A 26,323-nucleotide genomic window follows, 5' to 3' on the forward strand; every position below is an offset into this window, starting at 1 on the left:
AGATCAAGAACAAGATTAAACAGAAAAAGTTCATCTAAAATGAAGCGTCATTAAAAAAAAAAAAGATGCATTTGATCAGATTTGTTTGCACCTTTCTGTCTTATGAGGTAACTCTCAAAGTGCCTGTGCTGCGACTTAACCACTTTTAATACACAGTTATTAGTGGTTCTGCTTTCGTGATCAACTTCAATGCACCGTCTGATGTTTATCATCTTCAGAAGTCAAGGCTCCTGTAATGTGGCTTTTTTTGTTTTTGGTAGGCCACACAAAGAAACCACTTTGCTATTTAACTACTATTAGACCAGTATTTAACCCAACATATTCCATTAAGGGGGCTAAAATGATGAGAGCACACATTACATGAAAAGGACTTGTATATACTGAGATAAATGCACAAATTCAGAATGAACTTGACAGTTTAGTACTGTACGTCTACCTAATGTTTAGCAAGACATATAATACCATTAAAGAATTTCGGGTCAGAATGCATTTGTTGCATTAAATCTATCAAAAACGACCAAGTAAATTTTGCATTGTTACAGATTTAGATTTAATGGAAATGCTGTTCTTTTAAACTTTCTTATATAATGAAAAAAGTATTTCTTAATGATCATGTGACCCTTAAAAACAATGCTGAATATTCAGCTGTGCATTAGAGGCATAATTCAAATTTAAGACATATTCGTATAGAATACAGTTATTTTAAATTGTAATAATATTTCAGACTACAGTATTATTTTTGGTCTGATAAAGACATTCAGAAAAAGTGCCATGAGTGACGTTTAAATTATGTTTTTAGAACGTTATTAAAGACTTAAAAACTTTGAATGAACATTAAAGCTAATTTACACAACACATTGTAGTCAAAAATGGTCAAGTTTTTATATTTTACTTTTTAAAAAATTTAATGTACACGACAATGTTTTCAAAACGATTCACGTTTACACATACAGTATCCGGGAAAACAGGCAAAAACACTGTATTACTTACACCAGGCCAGTAGTTGGCGCTGTCACCTTGTTAGTAAACAGTACCTGTAGGGAAGTGATGATTATATGATTTACTGTATATGATGGGTCTCCGCTAGGGATGCACGATATTGGATTTTGGCCGATATTCGATATGCCGATATTTTCAAAATAATTTTGGCCGATGCCGATACCGATATCGATTTATATACAAATTTTTCGCCTGATATATTTAAACTTTAATTTTACTGAAGAGAAATCCATGTATCTCTTCTGTACTGATTCTACCATAAATGTATTATTTTACAAATGTAGACAGACATTCACATCTGAAAAACAGGTCAATTATTTCACTTGGAGAATATCGGTTTGGCTCATCGGCAGAAATATTCATATCGGCCGATACCGATGATGGTCATTTTAAGCTTTTATCGGCCGATACCGATGTTGTACCGATATTATCGTGCATCCCTAGTCTCCGCGGTTGGTTGTAAATCCCAGATGGCAAGGAAGTCGACCGGAAGTTGAAGTCGGCTGCTTGCTGCCATCTTGTAGCAGAACTTCACTTGCGTTAGCATCCCATTGACTCCCATTCATTTTGCCGTCACTTTGACAGTGAATAACTTTACATCTGTGGCGTTTAAAGACTCAATTTGTCCATTATTTATTTCTAAAGATACACGACAATGTATAAAGGGCTCCATTACTTTCTATGTTACATTATGGCCCCATATAAACAGTTTTTGTAAAAATAGGCTAACGATTGCGTCATAACCACTCGGCTCGCTGTCGCATTACCGTACAGACAGGAGGAGAAGCTCCAAGGCAATTAACTTAAAATGGCGTTCTGGCATTACATTTTAAAACACTATACAAAATAATTAATCAGAATACTTACTCCTGCTCACTCACGCCAAAGAACTCCCCGCTCAAGCTCGCCGTCTCTGCAAGATTAACGATGGCAGTTTGCACGCACAGCCACTTAGAAGATTTACATCTGTCAGACAGGTTGCTGACGTCATCAAGCTTAGTTTGAGTCTGCGCGTCAGTAACAGAAGTGCTAAAAAACGTGAAAAATGGGCTTCACTTGTCTCAATTGAGTTCCAATGGGGTCGCTGTGTCCATTTCTTTTACTGTCTATGATAAATCCACACTTTGCTGAAGAAGCGTGAAACAACCATTGTTGTTTATGTTTTTCGCGCTTCCCTTTCAAATCAAAACATACTGCGCATGTCTAAATACCTAACACGTACTACGCATGTGCATTACATCGCTGTTTTCAATGATTCACCGTATTTAGTGTTTACACAGAAACCATAATGGTGCCGTTTTCTAAAAAAATCGCACTTTGAAACCCATTTCTAAAAATATGTGTTTTCACTCCCCAAAACGGTGGTGTTGTGTAAACAAACAGTCAAAACACATTAAAAGTTTCCTGTTTTGGATGAAAACGTAGTCGCGTAAATGACCCCAAAATGTTACTTTCATGAAAAATCTTGTTTGTAACATTTAGAGAACTTTGCCAGAACGTTCCTTGTTAGCTGGGATGATATTTGTGTGCTGAAACTTTAAATCACTTTAGAAATATACTTTAAATTGCGTGATTGTCAGCTATGTGGAGTTTTGTATCAAAACATACATTATGTAGCATTTCTATAGCTGTGAATGCGGCCTGAAAATCTTAAACATCATTCAAGTTGACCATTTGTCTCACTGGTCTTGACGTATCATTTTTCACTCTTTGTTGCTATTTACAATGGACAGCAGCTATTTATATGATTACTAATAAGATTTTCGTAATGCAAGGTTTACCTATTAATCTGTCTGTTTTTCTTTCATTTCTTGTTCTGTTCTGTTTTTCATGTCGGCTCTTTATGCAGATGTTCTTCAGTAGCCCCGTGTGGGTGGAAGATGGCGGTGAGGTACATGGAAAAACAAACAAAAAAGACATTAAGACTCTCACAGTCAGTTCTCACTTCACCGTGCTCATTTACATGCTGGAAGTCTACAACCACACGGCCTCTATAGTACTTCCTCTGTTCGTGGGTTTATGTCTTTCTTCAGGCAACTGTTGCTTTTAATCTGATTTTATGAATTGGTTTTATTCTAAGGCAGAGGTTATTTGCACTAATTGTAATAGTTATGCTAGCAGTTAATTACACTTGCAGTTATTTATAGATGCTATTTGCACCTCAGTGTATTGTAATAGCCTGCATTATGAAACAGAATACAAAATAATGGTTGTTCAATACTTTTAAAACCATTAGGCACTTTCTTTCCACTTTTTTTAACCGGGTTAGTCACATCAAAGCTAAAGCCACTATCTTTTCTCATCGCAACAATACTCATCTTACCAGATCTGTTTCTTTTGTCATTTCACATGGTTCAACCAGACAATGGTGAGTAGAGTTTGTGTAAATAGCCTTTTCCAAAAAGACCAGTTATTTGCATTTCATGTAAATTATTTTGTATGTATTAGTGTATATTATTATTATACAGCCCATTATTTGAATTATACAAGTGCCAAAATGCTTTAAAACTGGCATGAAATGGAAATGAAGATCTGTGTTGCTTATTAAAAAACAAAAATGAAGAAATAATTAAGGTGGTTATTGATTTTGAATATTGGGAATTGATTGGATCATTTACTAATTGCTGAAATCTCATGTGAGCAACAGGTAAAAAGATGAGCAAAAAAAATGTGCAAAAATAAATAAATACATTAATTAATTAATTAATTAATTAATTAATATATTTATAATAAGCACAGTAATATAGACCATAAATACTAAAAAATTTCATGGTGATTTTAAGATGTCAAATGGGGTTCATAGGTAGCATATTTTCATGTGTAATAATAATGTGCAATCAACAATCAATCAATAAACTGACATTGTGGTATTTTCTTAGTAGAACCTATTTAAAATGTGAAATTAATTCAGGCTTTCAATATGTTTCAATATGAACTGTGCTAATTTATATATATATATATATATATATATATATATATATATATATATATATATATATATATATATATATATATATATATAATGTAATTATTAATGTTTTTTATCTTTTTATGTTAACCATAACGAAGAGTCAGAGGCGTTCGATCCATGTGCAGAACTTTATTAACAGAAAGGTCAGACAGGCAGAAATTAGGAACGGCATCAGGTATGTCAGGGATAACCAGAATCATAATCGGTAACAAGCAGAGGTCGGGGCAGGCAGCAGAGAATCAGAGTCGGTTAAAACAATCCAAGATCAGACACGGAAAGAACAAACACAGGGAAACCGCTCGGAAATGCTAGACGGGACTAAACAAGACTTCGCAAAGTGTCGTGCTGCTTATGTGTGTGTGTAAATGAGGTGCAGGTGTGGGAAGGAGATTAGCTGATGAATGAGGTGCAGGTGTGGCAACCTGATAGTGATGCAGTGACTCATGGGAGATGTAGTTTGGGTGTGGTGCAACAGTATGAGAGGTGCTAGGGTCCAAGTGATATGGTGACATCTGATGGTTGGAATGGGTGGAATGGTCCTGGGTGGAGTGACCTCTACTGAAGTTCATGGGCACTCAATTTGTATGACAATTAATATTTCTATATCTACATTGCAAATGCCATTCATTATTGCAAGTATATGCTTAATGAATTGTTGTTGGTAATTTAGTTTTCTTATCTATTTTAACCATATAGTCTCCATTTATAACTCAAATAGGCTGTTGCATTGCTTGCTGATTCTCGTAATGTACAGCCAACAGAAAACAATTCAAAAGCAGCGCACGTCTAATGCAACACTTCATTTATTCAGAGCTACAACACAAAGCTAGTGAAAACTTTGACACTTTTTTCTTCAGCTATCTTGCAGTCACCAGCATTCAATCAGGAAACATAAAATTAATTGCTACACAAGAAAAATATGTTTGCCTGTAATAGATGCATTGAACAGTAGATTCCATAGCTAGGCACTTAAAACCTTTACAAAAAATGTCAATTGAACTGAATTTGAAGAATATAGACGTGTAAGCTGAATATATGAAATGTATGCAGTGCAAAGAATCATGCATGCACTCGTAGATGCATGAAGATGTTCAGTGGGTTTGCATGGCTGATTGAAACCAGCTCTTGATGAGCAACAGAACAAATGCAGAGTTGTAAATGGGAGGACCATAAATAGCATATTCAAGTGCAGAAGAGAGGAAGTGGACTTGTGCTCACTATTAACCACTAACATTAAGCGCACAAGCTAATCTCCATTAGATCATCTCAATGGGTAAGTTCTTTTATTCCTTTTGAAACAAATACATCTACATGATGACGCCTGGTATTCTGTTAATTGTTGCTTTACAGAATTTGCTTTTGGCTAAAAATACTGGGGTAGATCATGGGGATCTGTAGAGGCGATGTAACTCGAATGCATCCCACCATGCTGATGAAAAAGAGAAGGAACTTGTTTAAATTGCATCCTCTTTCAGGGGATTTCTGCTCATTTTTATTTTTAGAGGATGTTGTAGAAGGTACACTTTCCTTTCCTAAATGAAACCAAATCTGGAGGTATCGTCATAGTAAGGCTGCTATTGCTTTGGCAAACTACTGCAGTTCGTTAAATTCTGTCATACTTGGGTGGTTTTGAAGTACGTATAAGTTGAAGATCAAATTGGATGGTGTTTGGTGTCTCATATGTAGATAAACAGCATCAAGTGGAGTTAAAGTGGAGATGTTGTTCGGTTAATTCATTGTGTTTCTAATTGAAAGATTAAACTTGGTATTTTATGTTCATGATTACGGTTCTCAACACAATCTCAACTGCTTCGTTTTTTATTTTGTCACAAAATGTAATTATATTTTGGCCCAGATTTTTATTTAATGCAGGATATTCTCGCAATATATACTATATATATATATATATAAGAAGTCATAAAAAAAGTGACGATATTACAAACATTAACATCATGATTTTCAGTAAATAATCTTTGAAATGAATGTGTATTGTGAAAATATATACTATTTGAAAGATTAAACTTGGTATTTTTTTCATGATTACGGTTCTCGACACAATCTGAACTGCTTCGTTTTTATTTTGAAACAAAAGGTAACTATATTTTGGCCCAGATTTTTATGTAACACAGGACATACTCGCAATATATACTATATATATAATAAGTCATAAAAAGTGACAACATTACAAACATTAACATCATGATTTTCAGTAAATCATCTTTGAAGTGAATGTGTATTGTGAAAATATATAGACGATGCACTATAAACGTAAATCTGAATAGAGTAGATAACTGAATTTTAATTGAAAGTCTCTGTAAAGTTTGATGCAAAAATGTTTGCTTAAGATTGTATTACAAATTTGGTCAGCTGTGTGTCTGTGTTATTTAGAGCAAACTACCTAAAAGCATGACGCTTTTATGTAGTTTGCTCTAAATAACACAGACAACCGTGTTAATAAAAAGGAAGTAAGAAAAGGCTTTGTTTACCTGTGGGGACACCTGTATTTACCACATCTTTAGGAAACTGAACATATATGACTGCTGGCTTTCAAAATTCAAAAGTGTTTACTTATAAAACAAAGGTTATTCTTGGTAGTTAGGTGCTTTTTAATTGGTCAAATTTTGGCTAGAGAATTTGGGATTTTGTTGCTCATTTCTGTGACAATTGTAAATCGTATTACTTAGAAAAGTAATAGTACACATTTGTGTTACTATTCATGTAGCCAAAACCGTTTCAGAGGACTTGCATGTCAAAATTTTGTAGTTAAGATTAGGCTTTGTTGTTCAAATCTCCAACCTTAAAATGAGCAAGTGATACTAACCACTAACGGATGACTGTTTGTTTGCACTCAACCATGAAGTTTCAGACAGCACACTTCAGTTTCCAGACTCTGGTAGCCTTGGGTTACACGGATGTACTTGTACATAGAAGCCTACAGGCTATGATATATTTCTAAGAGTCAACAAACGCTGTTGCAAGCTAGTCAGACCAGCCGCCACGACTTCGTAGTTACATGCTAAAAGACGTGGAAAGTCCCTGCCAGTGAATTCAACTCCTGAGAACTTTGGCCAATCAGTCTGTCCATACAGCCACCAAAAGGAAGTGACTTTGTGACACACAAAAAGACTGCGCCAATGTGGGCCCTAAGAGGAAATGACTTGCACTGTACGTGAGCCTGAGATCACAGGCCGTCTCCGCTCGCCTCCGCTCTATCAGTCGTGCCTGAATCCTCAACAAACTCAAATCAACTTCCGATCGTATGCCACGCATCATCCAGAGAACATGGTGACAAACACCAGCCAGTACCAATGGCTCTCTCAGTGAAAAAAAAGCGCTCCTTTGGTCACTTACAACAGTCGCATGCGAAGATGTGCATCCAAGATTTCTATAACAAGTAAGTATGCGGGTTCTTTTCCTTTCTGCTTTTCGGGTCTGATAGTCTACGACTCCATTAATGATGGTATTGGTTATTTGCTTTTGACTTTAGTTAGTAAATCCCACAAGTTTGAGGATTACTGCAGTTTGTTGACTAGTGTTGTGCTGGACCAAAAAGTAAATGTGATTGAGATTTCTTATCGATTTTAAGAAGTAAGGTAAAAACGTGGGTAGTTTGTATTGATGGACTGAAGCCCACTCACTCGGTGCCCACAAAATACAGTAGTGCTTATTAGTATTGGCCACATACAATCTGTAGTTTGACTCCAGATAAAATGTAACATGTGGATTGAATTTAAAGAAAGTGTCCTTGTGTTTTTTCATTCATACTGTTTCTTTACAGGGAAAACCCCTGTCATACCCAAGGCCGCAAAATGTACTTTACACTACACCTTTACCGCTAAACTCCTACCTCTTGTAAAATGTGTTTACATGACCTTTTCAGTCTGGATGTACATGCATCCATATGGGGGCGTATCCAACTGACTGTGAGACGATGTTGTTATAGCTAACCCGTGTGGGCAGATGTTTGAGACGAACATCATGTGCCATTGATGGAGGCTGTGTTTCATGTGTATCTCATCTCCTGTTTAATTTTAAAGCCTCTCTTCCGTTTTAGTGATGTGCACATATTAGGAGGCAGGAAATGCAGGAAGGATGTAGATGCAGAACAAAAATAATAACGGCAACTACTGCCCACAGACTCTTTCTTACCTCTTTCTTGCGAAATGCATTAACATAAGAAAACCGCGCCCTCATTAAAAACAGTCTTGTGTAAATAGAGAAAATTTGTTTCTAATAAAGCGATCACTGTTCACTATTAGTTGCGGATTTGCATGAATATTATAGCATATTGGCGGTTTATTTGTACTTATAAGGTGCTATATTAATGTGTTATTCTGCATGACCATATTCTAGATCCTTTAACCCTACCTTATACATAAACACTACAACAACTACCTTACTTAATATTTATAAGTAGCAAATTAGGGGTTAACTGAGGGAAAACTCTTTACAGAGTTAATAGTGGGTATGTGCTCCCTATTCCACATTGTTACCAGAATATATGCTTTTATATTAGTATATAATGGGTTTAAGCATATTAATTAATTTTGTCTAAACATGTCTTTGTAGCAGAGTAAAGTCTGTCCTCTCTGTACCTTTTATTTTTCCAAAGAATTGTCTGTTTAAGGTGAGGTCACATTTAATGTTGTTCGATGAAATGATGAAATTCTATTTTAACAGAAATTCACACGATCAGGAATTTCGAGGGTGAAAAATTTCCCCGCATGGATGTCGCAACAGATTCAGAGAAAGCGACTTCTGTGCACAGGATAAAAAGAAGAAAAAAATTATATATATACACAGTACAGACCAAAAGTTTGGAAACATTACTATTTTTAATGTTTTTGACTGCGTTTATTTGATCAAAAATAAAAAATAAACTGTAATATTGTGATATATTATTACAATTTAAAATAATTGTTTTTACATTTATTATACTTTAAATTATCATTTATTTCTGTGATGCAAAGCTGAATTTTTAGGATCATTATCACATGATCCTTTAGAAATCATTCTAATATGATGATTCATTAACAAAGTTGGAAACAGTTCTGCTGATTAATATTTTTTCAGAACATGTGATACTTTTTAAGGATACTTTCATGAATAAAAAAATAAAAATAAAATAAAAAAAAGCTATGTTTTTAAAATATAAATATTTTGTAATAACAATATACACTACTGGTCAGTAATTTTCTTTCTTTTTTTTAATAAAATCAATACTTTTATTCAGCAAAGATGTGTTAAATTGATAAAAAGTGATAGTAAAGAAAATATATTTTTAGAATATATATTATTAGAATTTGTTTTATTATTTTGAATAAATGCAGTTCTTTTTAACCTTTTATTCATCCAATATATTAGAAAGCAGAACTGTTTCCAACACTCATAATAAATCAGAATATTAGAATGATTTCTAAATGATCATGTGATCGACTGGATGTTACATGTGACACTATAGTAGTATAAGCAGCATAACAAGTATATTCAAATAGAAAACTATTATTTTAAGTTATAATAATATATCACAATATTACATTTTTTTCTGTATTTTTGATCAAATAAGTGCAGGTTTGTGGAGCAGAAGAAACTTCTTTCAAAAACATTAAAAATAGTAATGTTTCCAAACTTTTGGTCTGTACTATATATATAATCCATTATTGGAGTATGTTTTACGAGAAAATACTATTACTTGCCATTTCTCTGTAATTGTAAAATTTACTAGCAATATCTGAATGAAAATTGTTTCTACATTATTATGTGCACTGTGCCTTATACATCTCTATAATATTAACAATAGACCCATTACATTTCACTAAGGTGACCACAAACATTAGACATTTAGGAAGAGACTGTTTAGTTAACAATTAGTGGACAAGTACCAGATATAGAGGAATGTACCGACACACATGGCTGTAGCCAGGATTTGTAAATTAGTGAGGTAATAATAACCCCTATAAATACAACTAATTATATACACTAACCCTTGAAAAGAGACAGAAATGTAGATGTTTTTGGAGGGATGCTCATTTTTAAAACATACTCTACGTTTCTGACAGGTAATATCATTTTTTGTTTTCCTTACCGAATGTCATATCTTGTGTCCGTGGACTTTTTTTGATCGGAGTGTCTATTTACACTAACCCCACCTGATAAACGTTACCTTTAGTGACGCAGAAGGTAAATCGTGTATTTACAAATGATTATTTTGCCGTGATCGCTCCGGGTTCGATTCCGCCTTTTGTCGAACTTTTTTCTCCCTTTTCAAATTTCAAATAACATCAGAAAAGCATTTATTTTCAATGAAAATGAAGTAAATAATCAAAAAGTTGAAAATAAAGTATTGGGTAGGGTAAGGGTAGGTGTAGGGAGGGCTTTATTGTCCCAATAAGGTGGCATCCATTTATTAATTTGAATTAAAATAAAAATGTACACTCAATAGGTTATTATTGCCTACTGTTTTATAATGCAGTATAGGTGCAGATAATTGCAATGATTTGCAATAAGTAGTATAAATAGCAGAAATCCTGCTATTTTAACATAGTATAAATAGAATATATAGCTATTTGCACTTTTTTTGATAACTGCCAGACTAATGCCGGCGAAGCAATGTTGCCAGATATTGCTAATTAAAATAAACAAAAACCTATAAATAAATAAAATAAACAAAAATTATTTCAAAAATTTTGGAAATGAGATAACATAAAGTTACATTTATTAACTTTATTAAAGTTATTAACTTTATTAACTTTCTAAAGTGTCAAATTAAGTGGAAGAACTAGTCAAAAACGCGTATAATAGCTGGATCTGGGGCAGCGTCTCAATACGCAGTCTCAGAATTATACATGCAGACATTCATACTGTATGAGGAGTTTAGCAGCAAATGAGTCAATCAGAGAACACATTTTATTTTCGAACTTGAAAAATGTACCGAGGTCCGGACCTCAGTGACGTCATAGCTGGCTACGGGCCTGCCGACATATATAAGTGTACTTACTGTAGCCTACTGCTAATATTTCACACCACTAACCTAACAAATCCTAATTATTCATCCCCAGAATCACTCTTTTCCCACATATGCCTTAAAATAACAAGTGGACTAGTTTTAACAGGTGTTGTAGTGTGACACTCAGCTGTGCTAATAACATTTAAAACCTTTTACAGGGGAATTACACACTGACTAAAGACTAAACAAATAGTACACTTAAAGTGACTATCAGCATTCATCTTTGGATGTCGCATAGAAGATAAAAAGCTAGGCATTTACAGTGTTATTGAATACTGGGTGATTTGGTGTAGTAGTCTCAGCTCATGCACTTTGCCTAGTAAATCAGAACAGTGTGACAGACGCCTCTCCAATGTTATTTGACCAAACAAAACATTTGTATATCAGTATATTAAACTCGCCCACACCTTAAGAGCGGGTCGAGTTCTGGTCATTGTGGATGGAAACATAGTTTAAATGTCTCAAGCAGTAAACAGTCTTGTGTGGAAAGTCTGACACACCACTGACGTACAATATGTCATTTGCTTTTATATAGTGGAAATTTATACTATTCACTTCGCAGATTCCTGGTCTTATTGTGAATAATAGTGCTATTCAAAAGAAAGAGACTTTTACTTATAGGCTAATCGTTAATCAAATTGTAACTTGCACTGCCTCTGAAAGAACTTTTTCAATTTCTTACATTTCTACAAGAACTTTACATTGTCATCGTAATAATGAGGGTGAGGAAAACAGCCAAATATGTTTCAGTTCCGTTCTTCTTGTGGACTGGCTGATTTGAACTCTTGTACTTTCAAGAAGGGGAGCGTTAGAGTGAACATTGTGGTTGTGTGTGCATTCGGGAATTCCTCCAAGACAACCGTATGAATTTTTCCATGTGTACTTCTTCATTTCACACAGTTCTGATTGTATATGCATGTTATTCCACACACACATACACACGAGAAAAATGGCGAAATGACTTTAAATTATTACATTACTGTAGCTCCCCCTCTGAAAGCGGTGTGTCTCCATTCATGTTACATTAAGCCCACTTTTCATGATCCATTTAATTCTAAATTGTACCCTTTGAAATTCCTCACATTTTAAACATGAAACGTAAACTGTGTTTGACCTCTTTGCACTTCATGCATATCAACACACAAAGTTACGTTTAACAGCAGGATCAGGAAGTAGTTTGAATGGGGCTAAAATCTCCCCCACCCCACCCTGTTTTTTGTTACAGTTTCTATAGAGCATGACTATCCTGTGTCTGATTACCGTCTGTGTTTATGTTCTTCTGGAGATTTAAGATTAATATTTCATAGCTTAGAGTAACCCGTGTGTTTGTTTGCAGTAGAAGGGCGCTCCTGGGTCGTAATACTCGAATACTTGACTAGTTTTTTGTTACACTTTATTTTAAGGTGTCCTTATTGCAATGTATATTATATAAGTAAGTAATGATAGTAATATGAATTAAAAATATGTTCGTACCATAGGGTTTGGATTGAGCAAAGTTGAATGTAAACTTGCATAAATACTATAATAATTAAATGCAACAGGTAAAAAGGACACGGTAAAAAAAAAGTGGGTTATACTTTATTTTAAGGTGTCCTTGTTACAATGTAATTACATATTTAAGAAATGAGTAATATTAATGAACTACATGTATTTATTATATGGTTAGTGTTATGATTAGGGATTGGCTAAGGGTACTTGCATGTAATTATCCATAATTAATCAAGGACACAAAATAAAGTGTTACCAAAAAGGGTTTTTTGGGGGGGGGGGGATTACCACAGGGACATGTGTAATATAAACAAAATAGTAAATATAATGTAGTGGTTAAATTATTGAGAAAAGATTTAAACACAAACTCATTTACATGTTATAATATCTAGTGCATCAAAAAAGTTAATCAAAGTTGTCCTAATACAAGAACGCATTTTGGTTCGGTTTTAGGACAACTTTGAAAGGTTGTGATCCACTTCAAATATTGACTAGTGTAATTCAAACTTCATTTTCTATTGCATGGAGCATGTCTCAAAGGAATGTCTTAAATTGCTGAGGTTCAAAAAGCACTGAAACACTATAGATATTATAAATATTTGAAACCTTTATTTGCTTAATAATTTGTAATGTTTGTGAAAAAGCTTTACACCACATTACATTTTTAGAGGCACTGCACTATTATGACTATTATTATTATTATTATTATTATTATTATTATTATTATTATTATTATTATTAATAGTGGTTAAGGTGTTTAAGGAGCATGTGTTGTGTGTGGCAGATTTTTAGAAGGCTTACATTTACATTTTGTTGAAAATGATTGAAAAAAAAGTTTGTTTTTCTCTTTTAACTTGAAGACGATAGTAACAGTAATGACTTCTAAGATTTCAAAAAGTCTTCGAAGAAAAGAAACACTATTATACTCCGTTGCAAAGGTGCTATCAAAACACACATGCCTCTTATCTTGTGTTAAATGACACCTGATGTCAATCATTGTGGGAAACATTGAGCAACAGAGATCAGTCTGCTGGTAGAGTTCTTGTGCAGACTCTCTTTAACTTCATTACATCAACACCAAAACCTCAAGAGAAAGAAGAACTTCTATTAGAAGGCATGCCGCTGCCAGAAACAAGCTACAATGGTATTAAAATACAAGCTACGATGGTATTAAAATACAGTTGCTGGTCTTTTAATTTCCTTGAAGTGAAGTCTGTAAGAAGGTCAAGATCATTTTGCTTACAGTGCCAAACTAAACTTCTACTTAAGTCCTAAAAATAGCATCCCTTTGCCACAAGCACGCTTCTGGACCATAATTCTTTGGTAGGGAACTATAATGTCATGATGAGATGCACTCTACCATTACACTTCTCATTTAGGTCACGATTGTCCCATGGGATTCACATCTCCCCACTCCACCCAGTGTTAGATGGACTTTCCTCCGATCCCGTCTGTATCTGCTGACTGGCTCTCAGACCTCCAGTGTTACGAATAAGCAATAGCAAATTCCACTGTGCGCTCCACAGCCCAGGAGGGGCTCAAACTTTCCAAAGGAAATGTAGGGTTTCCTGTCCTTTCTTTGTCCTGGTCAGATTCAAGGTTTTTGCTGGGGGTTTGGAGATAGCTGTGAATTCTGTGGTGAGACGAGCATGTCCTCAAACTCTTGATGGTCTCTGGTCTCTGGCAGTATGTTGAGAGAGAGTAAAGCAGTGCAGAGCATCAGAAGATGTGTCAGCAGCAGGTAAGCGTGTGGGATCATGGGACACTTGGGTTTGTGGTTTGAAGTTTGTTTGAAGTTGGCGTGTTTAAGTGATGTAGAATTATGTGGAGTTCGTGATCACAAAATACTCTCACATTGTCAAATTCCTGGGAACTCGCTTGATATTGCTAAAATGCTACACTGAAATTGAGGATGTGAAGCAGGAATTTAGTTTTGGTTCCTGTGATTGTTAATGCTTTTGTATGTCTGTTGTGGTTTTTCAATGTTTGTGATCGTCTGGGTTTGCTCTCTTCGTTTTGTATTTTAATTGGTTTGGTTGACGATTTGATATGTCTGGTTCTTTCATTGTCTGTTTAGTTGTCAAAGGTTTTTATTTATCTTTTAGTTTTGCACAGTGGTTCTCAAACTTTTTGACTCCAAGGCCCCATGACATCAGGTCCTCTTGACTTTTCCTGTTGTTCACGATTTTTTTGGATTAAGGAGAAGGATTTTACATGGCGTTATATGATTTAATGACATTGCATGACCAGGTCAATAAAAATAATTTTAAACACTTTTTAAATCAGGCAACTTCCAACCATGGTTTTTCAAAGAAACTGTTATTAAGTGAATTAAAATAGGAAATATCTTGTGTTTGAATTGTTTTCATTTATTTTAATGTTTATTTTATTTTATTTAAAACTATTCTAATTAATCTTTACAACACCTTGGAGGTTTGCTGAGGCCCCCAAGGAACCAGTTTAGGACCATTTCTTTTTTTCTTTTTTTTTTCTTTTTTTTTTCTTTTTTTTGGTTCATATAATATTATTTACATCAGTATATCCAGACTTATGGAAATGGTGTGGTATTTTCAACGTTAGCTCTTGATTGCTCCAGTGATTATATAGTTTTTTAAAAAGCTAAAGGAAGGCATCATGACCCTGATTCCCTCAACAACAACAAAAAAATCGTATTTTTTAAAATTTTGCTTATTGCTTTTATGAAACGGTTATTCCATTTACGTAGTAAGGTTTCACAGAATAAAACAGAGCAAATAAAATGAAACAATATTAAAGGAGCATTGCGTAGGTTCTGAAATTTCTAACCTTTACTGACACCATTGGCCATTAGAGGAACTGCAGCCAGTCTCATGCTCGTTCTCAGTGCGCAGAGGAGAACGCTCTTTTTTTTTTTTTTTTTACTTAGAGGAGTGTCCGTGGGTGTCTGAATTGTGCTGGAGGCTGGTCGATTCTTTCCATCCGCAGAGTCAATTTGAAAACACTATTGCAGCTGCTTACTATAATGGCTGGCGTGCCGTACGGTTGTAAGCCCAAGTAGACGAGAACGCGCATGACGTCACATTTTGTGAATTTTCGCGCCAATTCGAGCCCGACTCCTCCACACACAATTGAGCCTACAGGCGGATAGAGGCAACCGTGGTGGACAGTCGAGGTGTCATTCTTTTTTTTTTACATCATGGTTGGCTCATACATGTACAAATGAAAACTCTATCTTAAAGATTTTTTTAAGTAAAAACCTCCACATAGCACCTTTAATAAAAACAGTATTCTTCCACCAAACAATCTAGTTCCTCAGAAACAGTTGTGGTTCCATCAAAGTGGTTGCCGAGCAACACACAGAAGTAAACAAAGGTGTATGTTTAAAGAGTAATTTACAACAGCTTTGAACGCGGCTCACCCAATCAGAATCAAGGACCGGAACGATCCACTTATAAATAAGATTTTTTTTTTTTTTTTTTTTTTTTGTTCATCATGGCAGTATTCACACCTGAACTCAACAATGTTGAAGCCTATATCCAATCGCAAAAGTAAAAAGCTAAATGTAGATTTACTGGTTGCATGATTTCAGTGTAACCATCACTTTCTATATAAAAAATATTTTCCACCAAAGTTAGAGTTAGAATAGCTTTAAGGGGCTGATTTAAAACACAATGAGGATGTGAAAGCGATGAGTGAGTGAATGTGTTCATCTGTTCTGCTTGATGGCATTTTATGTCCTGACAACATCCTTAGTGACATTTAGACACTTGTAGCAACCTTTTCCATGATGACTAAAAGCTTAAAAATATTCACAAGGGGGTAAAACTTACTAAATTTATGTTGTAGAAGAAAGTGGGAATATTTCAGGCATTTGTGTAAAAACACTTTCAAAAAACTAATTGACTTCAGGATGATGAAGCCAGAAATTATAAAACACATACTGTACGTCACTTAAAGAGGGACATTGTTCTGGTTTATTACATCAGTACATCAGAAGTGCTCTTCTGTCTGCCACCATTGTACCCCGACCTTCTTTAGTTGTATATTTACCATTGAACTGGAAGATTGTATTGGCTCAACAGCACTTCCTAATGAAAGATTAAATAAACAATCCTCTGTAATGTAGGCCTACCTTTCAGTAGAGATGCCCAACAGTACAAAGTGATGTTAATAACAGGTCTACAAACTTAAAAAGTAAAGTTCATTAAAGGGATAGTTCACCCAAAAATGAAACTTATTTAATTAATTACTCATCCTCATGTTGTTCCAAACCTGTAAGACATTTTTTCATCTTCAGAACACAAATTAATATATTTTTGATGAAATCTGAGAGCTCTCTGACCCTCCATAGACAGCAAGGGTACTACCACAATCAACGCACAGAAACAAAACAAGGAAATCGGTAAAATAATCAATGTGACATCAGGGGTTCAACCATAATTTTACAAAGCTACGAGAATGCTTTTTGTGTTCAAAGAAAACATTAATTACAATTTATTCAGCAATTCTTCTCCCCGAGTTACCGTCTTTCGGACATAATGTAATCAATTTAATGTTTAAATGTTACATGTTGTTTCCGTTCAGTAGACAGCATGCGCATGCTGAACATAAACAGCACTGATTACGTTGATAACGTTCTGGGGTACTCTCCAAAATACCAGAAGACGGTAACTCAGGAGAAGAAGTGTTGAATAAATTATTTTTTTATTGTTTTCTTTGTGCACAAAAAGTATTCTCGTAGCTTCGTAAAATTACGGTTGAACCCCTGATGTCACATTGATTATTTTAATGATGTCCTTGCTACGTTTCTGTGCCTTGATCGTGTAAGGATCCTTGCTGTCTATGGAGGGTCAGAGAGCTCCCGGATTTCATCAAAAAAAAATCTTAATTTGTGTTATGAAGATGAACGAAGGTCTTACGAGTTTGGAACGACATGAGGATGAGTAATTAGTGACAGAATTTTGAGGTGAACTATCCCTTTAATATTTGATTTTGAAAGTTATATTTTCAAAACTAAAGGTTGTTTATTGGCATATACGGTTCCGTGAAGAACTATTGAGGTTCTTTAGTGGAAAGAACTTTGAATTAGAATTTTTTAAAGGTTCTTCATGCTAAATACCATTGACTGAAAGGTTCTTTGGGGAACCAAGAATGGTTCTTCTAATCTATGGCATCACTCTTTTGGAAACTTCTTTTTTAAGAGTGTTGAATAGTGGTTTATACCAATAATTCAGTGATGTAATCTGATCAGCAGAGCTGTGATTTGGCTTTAGGCTTGTGTCCTGGTGGTGGTTGCCAAGTGGTTTCTAGAGTGTTCTGGGGTAATCGTCGAGTTTGAGGCTAGCTAACATTGCCAATCAAAAATAAACCTTTATTGTTGTTCACAGAAACATGGCTACTACGCCGGTCTCCTGGCCCATTCCCATGAGGGCTATCGGAGCTCAGAATCTGCTCACCATGCCGGGAGGGGTCTCCACATCTGGATATCTGCACAAGAAAGGGGGCAGCCAGTTCAGCCTGATGAAATGTGAGTTTAGCACGGCCCATTAGAATTGATCTGTCAGCAGACAAAACATCAAACATACATTAACATTAGTTACAGGGAATTATTCTCTCATTAAAGGGATAGTTCACCCAAAAAATGTAAATTCTGTCTTCATTTATTCACCTTCTCTTTCATTCTGAACCTTTATGACTTCCTTCTGTGGAGCATAAAAATGATATCTGAAAAAATGTTGTACGTTAAAGAGTTAATGGGGTTTAGTGTTAGTTGGACCCCATTGGCTTTCACTGTAAGTGCAAACAATACTTAAAACAGAAACATTCTGTAGATAATTCTTGTTTGTGTACTGTGAACAATATATAAATTCATGCAGGTATGTAACAGCATGATGGTGAGTGAAAAAAATAACTAAGATTTAATTTAGGGGTGAACTGTCTCTTTAAAGGAATAAATAGTTGTTAAGCATAATTGTAGGTTAAGGTTAAGTTTTCTAAAATATTACAGATATTCAGTCAGTTAATGCTGTTTGCTCCAAAAGTTAAATAGGAAGCAAATGCTGTTTCATAAACTGGAATATTTTGTAACAATATAAGTTACAGTTTGTTAGCATTAGATAATACATTAGGTGTCATAAATTAGCAATAGAAAAAAACACTTTGGTAACATTTTATAACAAGGTTGTAGTTGTCGTTGGTTAATTAATTAACTATCGATAAGCAATATATTTGTTACAGTTTTTATTCAAGTGTTGTAAAGTTAATGTTAATTTTTTTTTTAAATGCTTAAACAGTTCAGGTCGTATACATTAATATTAAATGTAGATCAGTAAATAATGCAAAGTTCTTATTGTTCATAAAACCTAATGCATTAACAAACTGAACCTTGAAGTGAAGTGTGACCTAATGCTACTATAAGAAATGAACACTGAAGTGCTACAAATAATTTTGCTTTCATTTATGTGCTGAAAGTATTGTGGACATATATTGAGTTTCTGTCAATTTCACAGGGCCTCTTCGCTTCATCATAATCCACAAAGGCTGCATCTACTACTTCAAGAGCAGTACTTCTGCCGCACCTCAAGGAGCGTTTTCACTCAATGGCTACAACAGGTTGGTTATTAGTGCGTTATTTATTTCCATAGGTCTCAACTGCATTTGTTCATATTTCAGTGGCTGTACTCAATTTAGCAATTTCTATGTTAAGTTACCAGTGGCCATCTCGGCACAATCGCAGGCCACATCCTGTCCACAGCTGCGTGTTCTTCACGCGACCTTTTTTAAGTTCTAGAGTTTCAATTCTGCAGCGAACTGGTCATCATACGTGTTTCCTGTACATGTAAATGTCCCATGTTCTGTATAAAGTCATACTTTCCATGAAGTTAAAGTGGTTTGATTTGTGCTGTAGTTCTTCCTCAGCATATGGTGAACATGTAATTATTGTGCATGATTTTTTTTATTTTTTTCCTGGTGTGGTTGGGTAAAAATAGCCCTCTAAATTAATACAGCAGAGCACAGGGAGTGTCCACGGATGAGCAAGATATATCCAGACGCTTAAGCCATGTATTTGATACTGAGGATGCAGGAAAGCTGTAGTTTACAACACATTTTAAAACATTTAGGATTGGTTCCAATCAACTGTAGATATAAATTATTAATACCAAAAAACAATAGTAATTGAAAGCCTTGAAAAGCACTAAGTATCACATGAAGTTTGAGGATGGTACAATTAGTTTTTGACGTTTTTGAATTATTATTATTCATTATTAAAATACGCAATATTTTGAATTATTATTAAAATTAAGATAAACTGTTTTCTATATGAAAATGACATATATTTTTGCCAGTCTTCAGTGTCACATGATCTTCAGAAATCATTCATATTCTTCATATTTTGGTGGAAACTGTTATACACTTTTCAGGATTTTTTGAGGAATAAAAAGTTCAATAAACAGCATTTATCAGAAAAATATAACTCTTTTGAAACATTATAAATTACTTGTTAGTGCAGTAAAACTATTAATTGCAATTAATTGCATCAAAAAAAAAGTTTTTGTTAACATAATATACGTGTGTACTGTGTCTATTTATTATGCATAGGCTATTTATAAATACAAACACATGCATGTACATATTAAGAAAAATATGTTACATTTGTATATTAAATAAATGTATACATAATAAATACATATAAATATTTTCAGAATATATATATACTGTTTGTATTATATTTAAATATACTGTATTTTGTATATATAAATAATAAATAAACACAGTACACACATACATAACATAAACAAAAACTTTTATTTTGGATGCAATTAATCGCGATTAATCATTGGACAGCACTTCTTTTGATCAACTTAATGTATCCTTGCTGAATATAATCTAAATATATAAATAAATAAATAATACAGTAGTGTGCACTGAAGTATATATATATATATATACACACACATATATATAAAGACCCTTAACTTTTGAATAGTAGAGATTTAAATTCAATGTAAACTTAATCTTTTTAAAGACCTCTGTTTTTCTTGCTTGGCAGAGTCTTACGGGCAGCAGAGGAAACAACATCTAGCAATGTTTTTCCTTTTAAGATCGTCCACTTCAGTAAGAAACACCGTACGTGGTATTTCTCAGCGGCGAGTGAGGATGAGAGAAGGGTGAGATCATGGGCCTGACAGACAGCATTGCACATCTATGAACTTTTGGGTTTTTTTCTGTTTAATTGAAACAAATGTGTGTATTTTTATGTCTGACAGAAATGGATGCGGCACTTAAGAAAAGAAATCAGCTATTACAATGATAAACGAGATTTGCCTCTTCCAAGGTAAAGTTGAACTGAAGCGTCATTGAATTGCTCGGTGGCTGATGTCAGATGTGAGGTCACGTTGCACTTATACCACATTTAGGCTACTTTGTGCTTTTTAAACCAAACATGATGCATGAATTATATTTATATCATTCTTACACAACATGGTTTTTACCTTCACATTTTAGCTTCAAATTTTTGGGACTTTTGGGACTTTTTTCTCTACAGCTGTAACCTGTTCCTCTTTTTTTAATCACTGCTTGTTAATGTAATTCTGCTTTCTCCCAAATGTCTTGTGTTTTAATAGTGATGATTTAGATTCTGAGAGCCTGTATGGACAGTTAGAGGAGCCTCTGGAAATCAGTCCTGTTGAAGAAGATCCTGAAGCAGGTACACAGCCACAGACATGAAGATATTACTGTGAAATATATTCATTTATTATAAAAATGTTTTATATATTTAACAACTTTACAATAGAGTCTTTTTTCTTAAATAAATTAGTCAATGCTATGTTAAACATAGTTAATGCACTTATTATTATTATTAAATAATTTAATAAATCATACTAAAATTAAAAAGTAAAAAAAAATTACTAAATATTTGACTTTGTAAATCAATAAATTACAAAAAAAAAAAGGTAAAAAAATTGTGCATGACTGAATTTCTGTGTTTTGGTTTAGATTATATGACTCAAGATGAAGACAGCGATGGAGAGGATATATCACCTGGGTCTGCAGGTAGATGTCTGATTATTCTGTCATATCTTTCTAAAAGATACATATTTGTACTTTATTTTCCCCTAAATGTTCATATTAGCACCTAAAAGCTGATCATTTTGAACCCAGTGATAGTTTTGCACCTCTTTTCTGAATGGGTTATTGTTAGAGTTTGGCACATTTCAGTAGCTGTCTTCAGATTGACTGAGAATATTTGTCTTAGACGGTCCCCAGACGGTGGAAGAACAGTTTGATGTGTTTTTTTCAGGTCGACCCACGGTTCCTCCTCCTCCGTATCCTCCACCCCCAGTTCCTGTTCAGCCGAGAGAACACCGCCCCACAAAAGGCCCACCGCCTCTGCTTCCCCCTCCGTTCAAAAAGCCGTCCTGTACAGCCAAAGGTCCTCCTCCGCCGCTGCCGTACGCCCCGCACCTAGAGAAACCAGGGGTACACCTGTCAAACAGACACCCCCCTGGCCCCATGCCTCCTTTACCCCCTCCAAACAGCATGAAGCCCATGTCAGGCCCCTTCTCCACACTGCCTGCTTGTGAAAAGAAGCCGAATGCCTCTCTCGTCAACTCTACCTCGGCTACTTTACCCATCGTTGAGAACCTGCAGAGAGTGATGCTGAACTCGTCGAAGGCACACCTGGGGGTGAAGCCCACCCCTGGCCCGCGGCCCGTCTCGCCTCACCTGTCCAGCTCCGTCAGCAACAAGGTGCTCGGCCAGATACCCAAACCTCCGATACCATCCAAACCCAAACCCAGCAGACCCTTGTTCCAGTAAGAGTCTTTCATTCTCGTTAATGTCACCTGTGTCTGGTTTGGGGTTGCACCACAGACACTGTTATTGCTGCACATGTATTAAATACGCTCATGCTCAGTCCTGTTATAGGAAAAGAATAACACCTGCGTTCTTTAACTAGAATGACTTTTTACGCAGATGTGTGAGAGAGTTAAACCTCACATTTGAGAGGGACGCAAAAAACTTCAAAGATTAGAATAAAACTACTTATTTTACAGAGTCTTATAATATACAGGGCTTGTGTTTGTATAGAACATTAAAATATTTTTTTTTAAAACAACAACAAAAAAAACTGTTATACACCTTGAATACATGTGAGTGTACACATCTTGATCATTATTATAACAGTGATTTATGTTTCAAGGGCAACAAGTATTTTTACAATAAGTAAAGAAAAAAGTTTTTTTTCATAGTTATTATTATTATTATTGTTGTATTTATAATTGGAAATACATTCTTCGCATTTTAAAACCTGAACTAACCTTGCCTTGTCATATTAATGTCATGAGAGGTCTTCTTTATCATCAAATCATCGATTTTTACTTTATATGTTTTTTTTTCTTTCTTTCTTTTTCACCTGCATGTTTTGCATGTCGGTCATACCACGTGACTATTTTTAAATAATAATAATAATAATTAAAAGTATTAATTCATCTGTTTATTGATATATTTGTTTGTTTACATTCATTAATTAACTGATTAAAGTTCATCCAAATGATTTTTAGCTTGTTTGGATGTTGGTTGAATCTCTGAAGATTATTTATACAAATTTTACAAAATTCCTTTTTCTTAGAAGAGCGTCACCGGACGGACAGAGCTTTCGTTCTTCTATCGAAGAAAAGCCCTTAAAAAGCCGAGTGCAGGGCAAAATTAAAGAGAGCTCAGATGACGAGGACTATGAAAATGTAAGTTCACCTCACCTTGCTGATAACACTTGAGCTGAACTCAGGAAAACGCCCATTTAACACTGATATTGTGGAAACAAATTCAATTTCGTTTTAATAAAGATATATTTGTACTTTTTTATTTTAAAAAGCTTTATTTAACTTTTATTTAATTTTATTTTTAGTTTAGTTTTTAGATCTTTTAGCGTTTTACGAAGAGATGTTCGCCCTCTTTATTAACTTTCCTCTGTCTGCCAAAGCAGAAAACATGAGTCACTTCCTCAGTGACATTTTGAATCAAAATAGATTTTGGAGGATCATTTCATAAAACTGTGTTGTCTTGCTGTTGCAACATTTACCAAGATATTTTTTTAAAACCATATTGTCACCCAACGTTTGACCTTGTTTAGTCATAAAGCAATAATAATGCCTTTTCGTCACATGTTTTTTCTCATCAGATCAATTTGCCTAACTCTGTATTTGTGGACACAATGGAAACCAGTAATGTCGAAAGGTAAAATGAAAAAGCCAAAAACAAATGTTTCTGTTAATTACTTTTATTCTGTAATGTTTAGTTACTCATAGCAATCAACGGTTTCGTGCACTGTTTTGCAATAAAGAAACCGAATCCTTTAGAACAGTCAATCCAAACCTTTTCGTTTTTTATCCATGATATTATTATTTGAAGGCATGTACAGTGTATGAGCGTGATAGCTGTATTTTGCTGTATTTTGCTGGCCTCTAGTGGAATGTAGTTGAAATTGCACTGTTTTTGATCCGATCATCTAGTCCATTACATTGTTAATTGTCTTAATTTAATGATTACAGATTATTTAGGGACACATACACCTACCCACCGAACGGTCTGTACTGCATCCGCAAATCAGGAACAGGAAAAACATCACAGGTACAGCTCACATCCAGCATGCATATATAGGGTTAATAAATATGGATTGGCTACAAAACTTGTATTTATTAAAAAAAATTATTGGTTACTTTTTTTTAATGCATATATATATATATATATATATATATATATATAATTTATTTATTTATTTATTCTGTTAATTTATATTTTCAAAGAGCATTTTTTTTAACTGAGCTCCCATGTTAAGGTTCAGTAATTTCACTTTGAAGGCAAAGAAAAGGTTATTAGTTATTGAATGCTTTATTGTCAAAAATGTCAATTGATATGTTCATAAGCCTGATAAAAGCCTGATTAAAGCTGGCTAATAAAAAAGGTTGTTGCATCTGAAATTTCATTATATGAAAATATATATTCAAAAAATGACATGTAATTTTAGATATATTAAACTTTTTTTTTTAACTGAAAGATAAATGACATTCTGTATAGAATATCTTTCTGGGTTTTTTTTGTTTGTTTGTTTGTTTGTTTTTGCAAAAGTAACTGTGTATTTTTCTTGTTTGACACAGGTGCTGGTTGTTTGGGACTCGGGTATAAACAAAGCCAGAAATTATAGGCTCTTTGAGGAGGTTAGTAGCTATTTTGCATGGACACCAAATCTACACTACAGATGTTTTACCAAAGGCAAGATTTGTTCTTACTAGAGGATTTGTACAAAACTCTAACCAGTAGTATTTTTAATTCGGCACACACTTTGTCCTGCACTGTTAATGCTACCGAATGTTGAGAAAATGCTACAGTAGTACCTTCAGTGGTCATTCCAGATCAAACTCAATCTTTTTTATGCTCTCTTTTCTACATTTCCAGGACCAGCGGGTGTATCTGGAGGCAGATCGGACGTTCCCCACTTTATCTGCCCTGGTAGAAAACTATCACATCAACCCACTGCCCAGCAATAACCACTCAATGCCCAACTACTCCCTCTGCTTAAATCTCCCGTTCGGCTACGACCCACCCAGGTGACATCGGCCCCCTGTCCCGTGCTGAAACACCCACCCGCTGACAGCGCCACCTTCTGGAGAACACCTCCCATCACACCTGAGCACCCAGTCGACTGATGCCCTCACTAGTGTGATATACTGTGAATATCAATGCATCGTTAATCCAGTGAACCAAGGAACTGTGTTCACTTAAGTCCAGTGTTCAGAAGGGATGAGTTCTATTAAAATGACAAAGATCCAGTGAATCAGACAGTGTTAAATAGCAAATGTGCACTTTAGTACACATACTGTGCTGCATATATTATTATACTGAAGCTTCTTCTGGCTAGGAACCGACGGATTGGCATGCAATGGTATTAATCACTGTTTTTACTGGTTATCTGGAGTACAGTAAAATATCTATTTCAATCGAATATCACACAGGAACCACAGACAATGCTGTGCAATGCTTCTTCACTGTAAAATAACTCCCAATGTATATTCTCATGGTTGTTTTTAACTCACACATAAGGACGCCTGAATGTTATTGCAACATTTCATACTGTAAGTATTATTTTATTGTACAAAATGTATATTATATTGTATATTATATAAGTCAACTGGATGTCATTGTTATGTTAGAGCACTGTACACTGTTGTGAGGTGAATTATACACACTTGAAACTAAATACAGAGTCAAAATAAAACAAACTGTTTATAAATTATTTACATATATAATAAATTGATTCAACTACAAATCAGTATTCCATACATAGCCTATGGTTATTTGGTATATTTGTATAAATGATCCTAAAATTGAATTGAATATTTTCAGAATTAAATAAAAAGACTAACTTGACTGTGTTTTTATGGCTAATCTGATGCTTGAAAATGCAGACAGAACTCTTAAATGGCTTCACACGAAGTTAACCTGTTGAATAATTGATGTGAAACCAAACTAAGCAATGCATTAACGGCTCATAAAGGATTATTTTACAAATTAGATCATTAATGATCCCAAGCCAATATGTTTCCTGTACTATTTAAAGTCCACAGTATGTATGTAATCCTTTATTAATTCTTAGATATACACTGTACATCAAGAAAAGTCATTTTAAAATTGACACGGTCGACTTACAGAGATTTCATATGCAACAGCGTGACCATATTAAAGTGAGGCTGTTAAATAAATTATTGTAATGGAAGATGATTAAAATTTGGCGTTCTACTTTTTCTCAAGCAAATGGAAACGGAGCTGTAATAGCAGAACTTCCTGCAATGAGCATAAATGGGAAGCTGAAAAATACATTTTTG

At 34.5% G+C, this 26,323-nt stretch overlaps 1 protein-coding gene across 4 annotated transcripts; it reads left to right on the forward strand.

Moving 5' to 3' along the window:
• The first annotated feature begins 5,126 nt into the window (after window positions 1-5,126).
• Window positions 5,127-25,868, forward strand: sh3bp2 (SH3-domain binding protein 2). Of its 4 annotated transcripts, none has more exons than XM_052567954.1 (13): window positions 5,127-5,243; window positions 17,831-17,970; window positions 18,953-19,055; window positions 20,494-20,611; window positions 20,711-20,778; window positions 21,068-21,150; window positions 21,441-21,497; window positions 21,745-22,258; window positions 23,074-23,185; window positions 23,623-23,678; window positions 23,993-24,071; window positions 24,599-24,658; window positions 24,897-25,868. In XM_052567954.1, exons 2-13 carry the CDS (start codon window positions 17,835-17,837, stop codon window positions 25,050-25,052), a joined length of 1,542 nt encoding a protein of 513 aa, XP_052423914.1. In that variant the 5' UTR covers window positions 5,127-5,243; window positions 17,831-17,834; the 3' UTR covers window positions 25,053-25,868. The 4 variants fall into 4 exon arrangements, with proteins under 4 accessions (XP_052423914.1, XP_052423912.1, XP_052423911.1 ...); XM_052567952.1 differs by lacking the exon at window positions 5,127-5,243 and adding an exon at window positions 7,086-7,364 and having other exon boundaries at window positions 23,077-23,185; XM_052567951.1 differs by lacking the exon at window positions 5,127-5,243 and adding an exon at window positions 7,099-7,364.
• Window positions 25,869-26,323: the final 455 nt, after the last annotated feature.

The sequence above is a fragment of the Carassius gibelio genome, chromosome B10 (assembly GCF_023724105.1).
Source record: "Carassius gibelio isolate Cgi1373 ecotype wild population from Czech Republic chromosome B10, carGib1.2-hapl.c, whole genome shotgun sequence".
In the NCBI taxonomy this organism is placed as follows: domain Eukaryota; kingdom Metazoa; phylum Chordata; class Actinopteri; order Cypriniformes; family Cyprinidae; genus Carassius; species Carassius gibelio.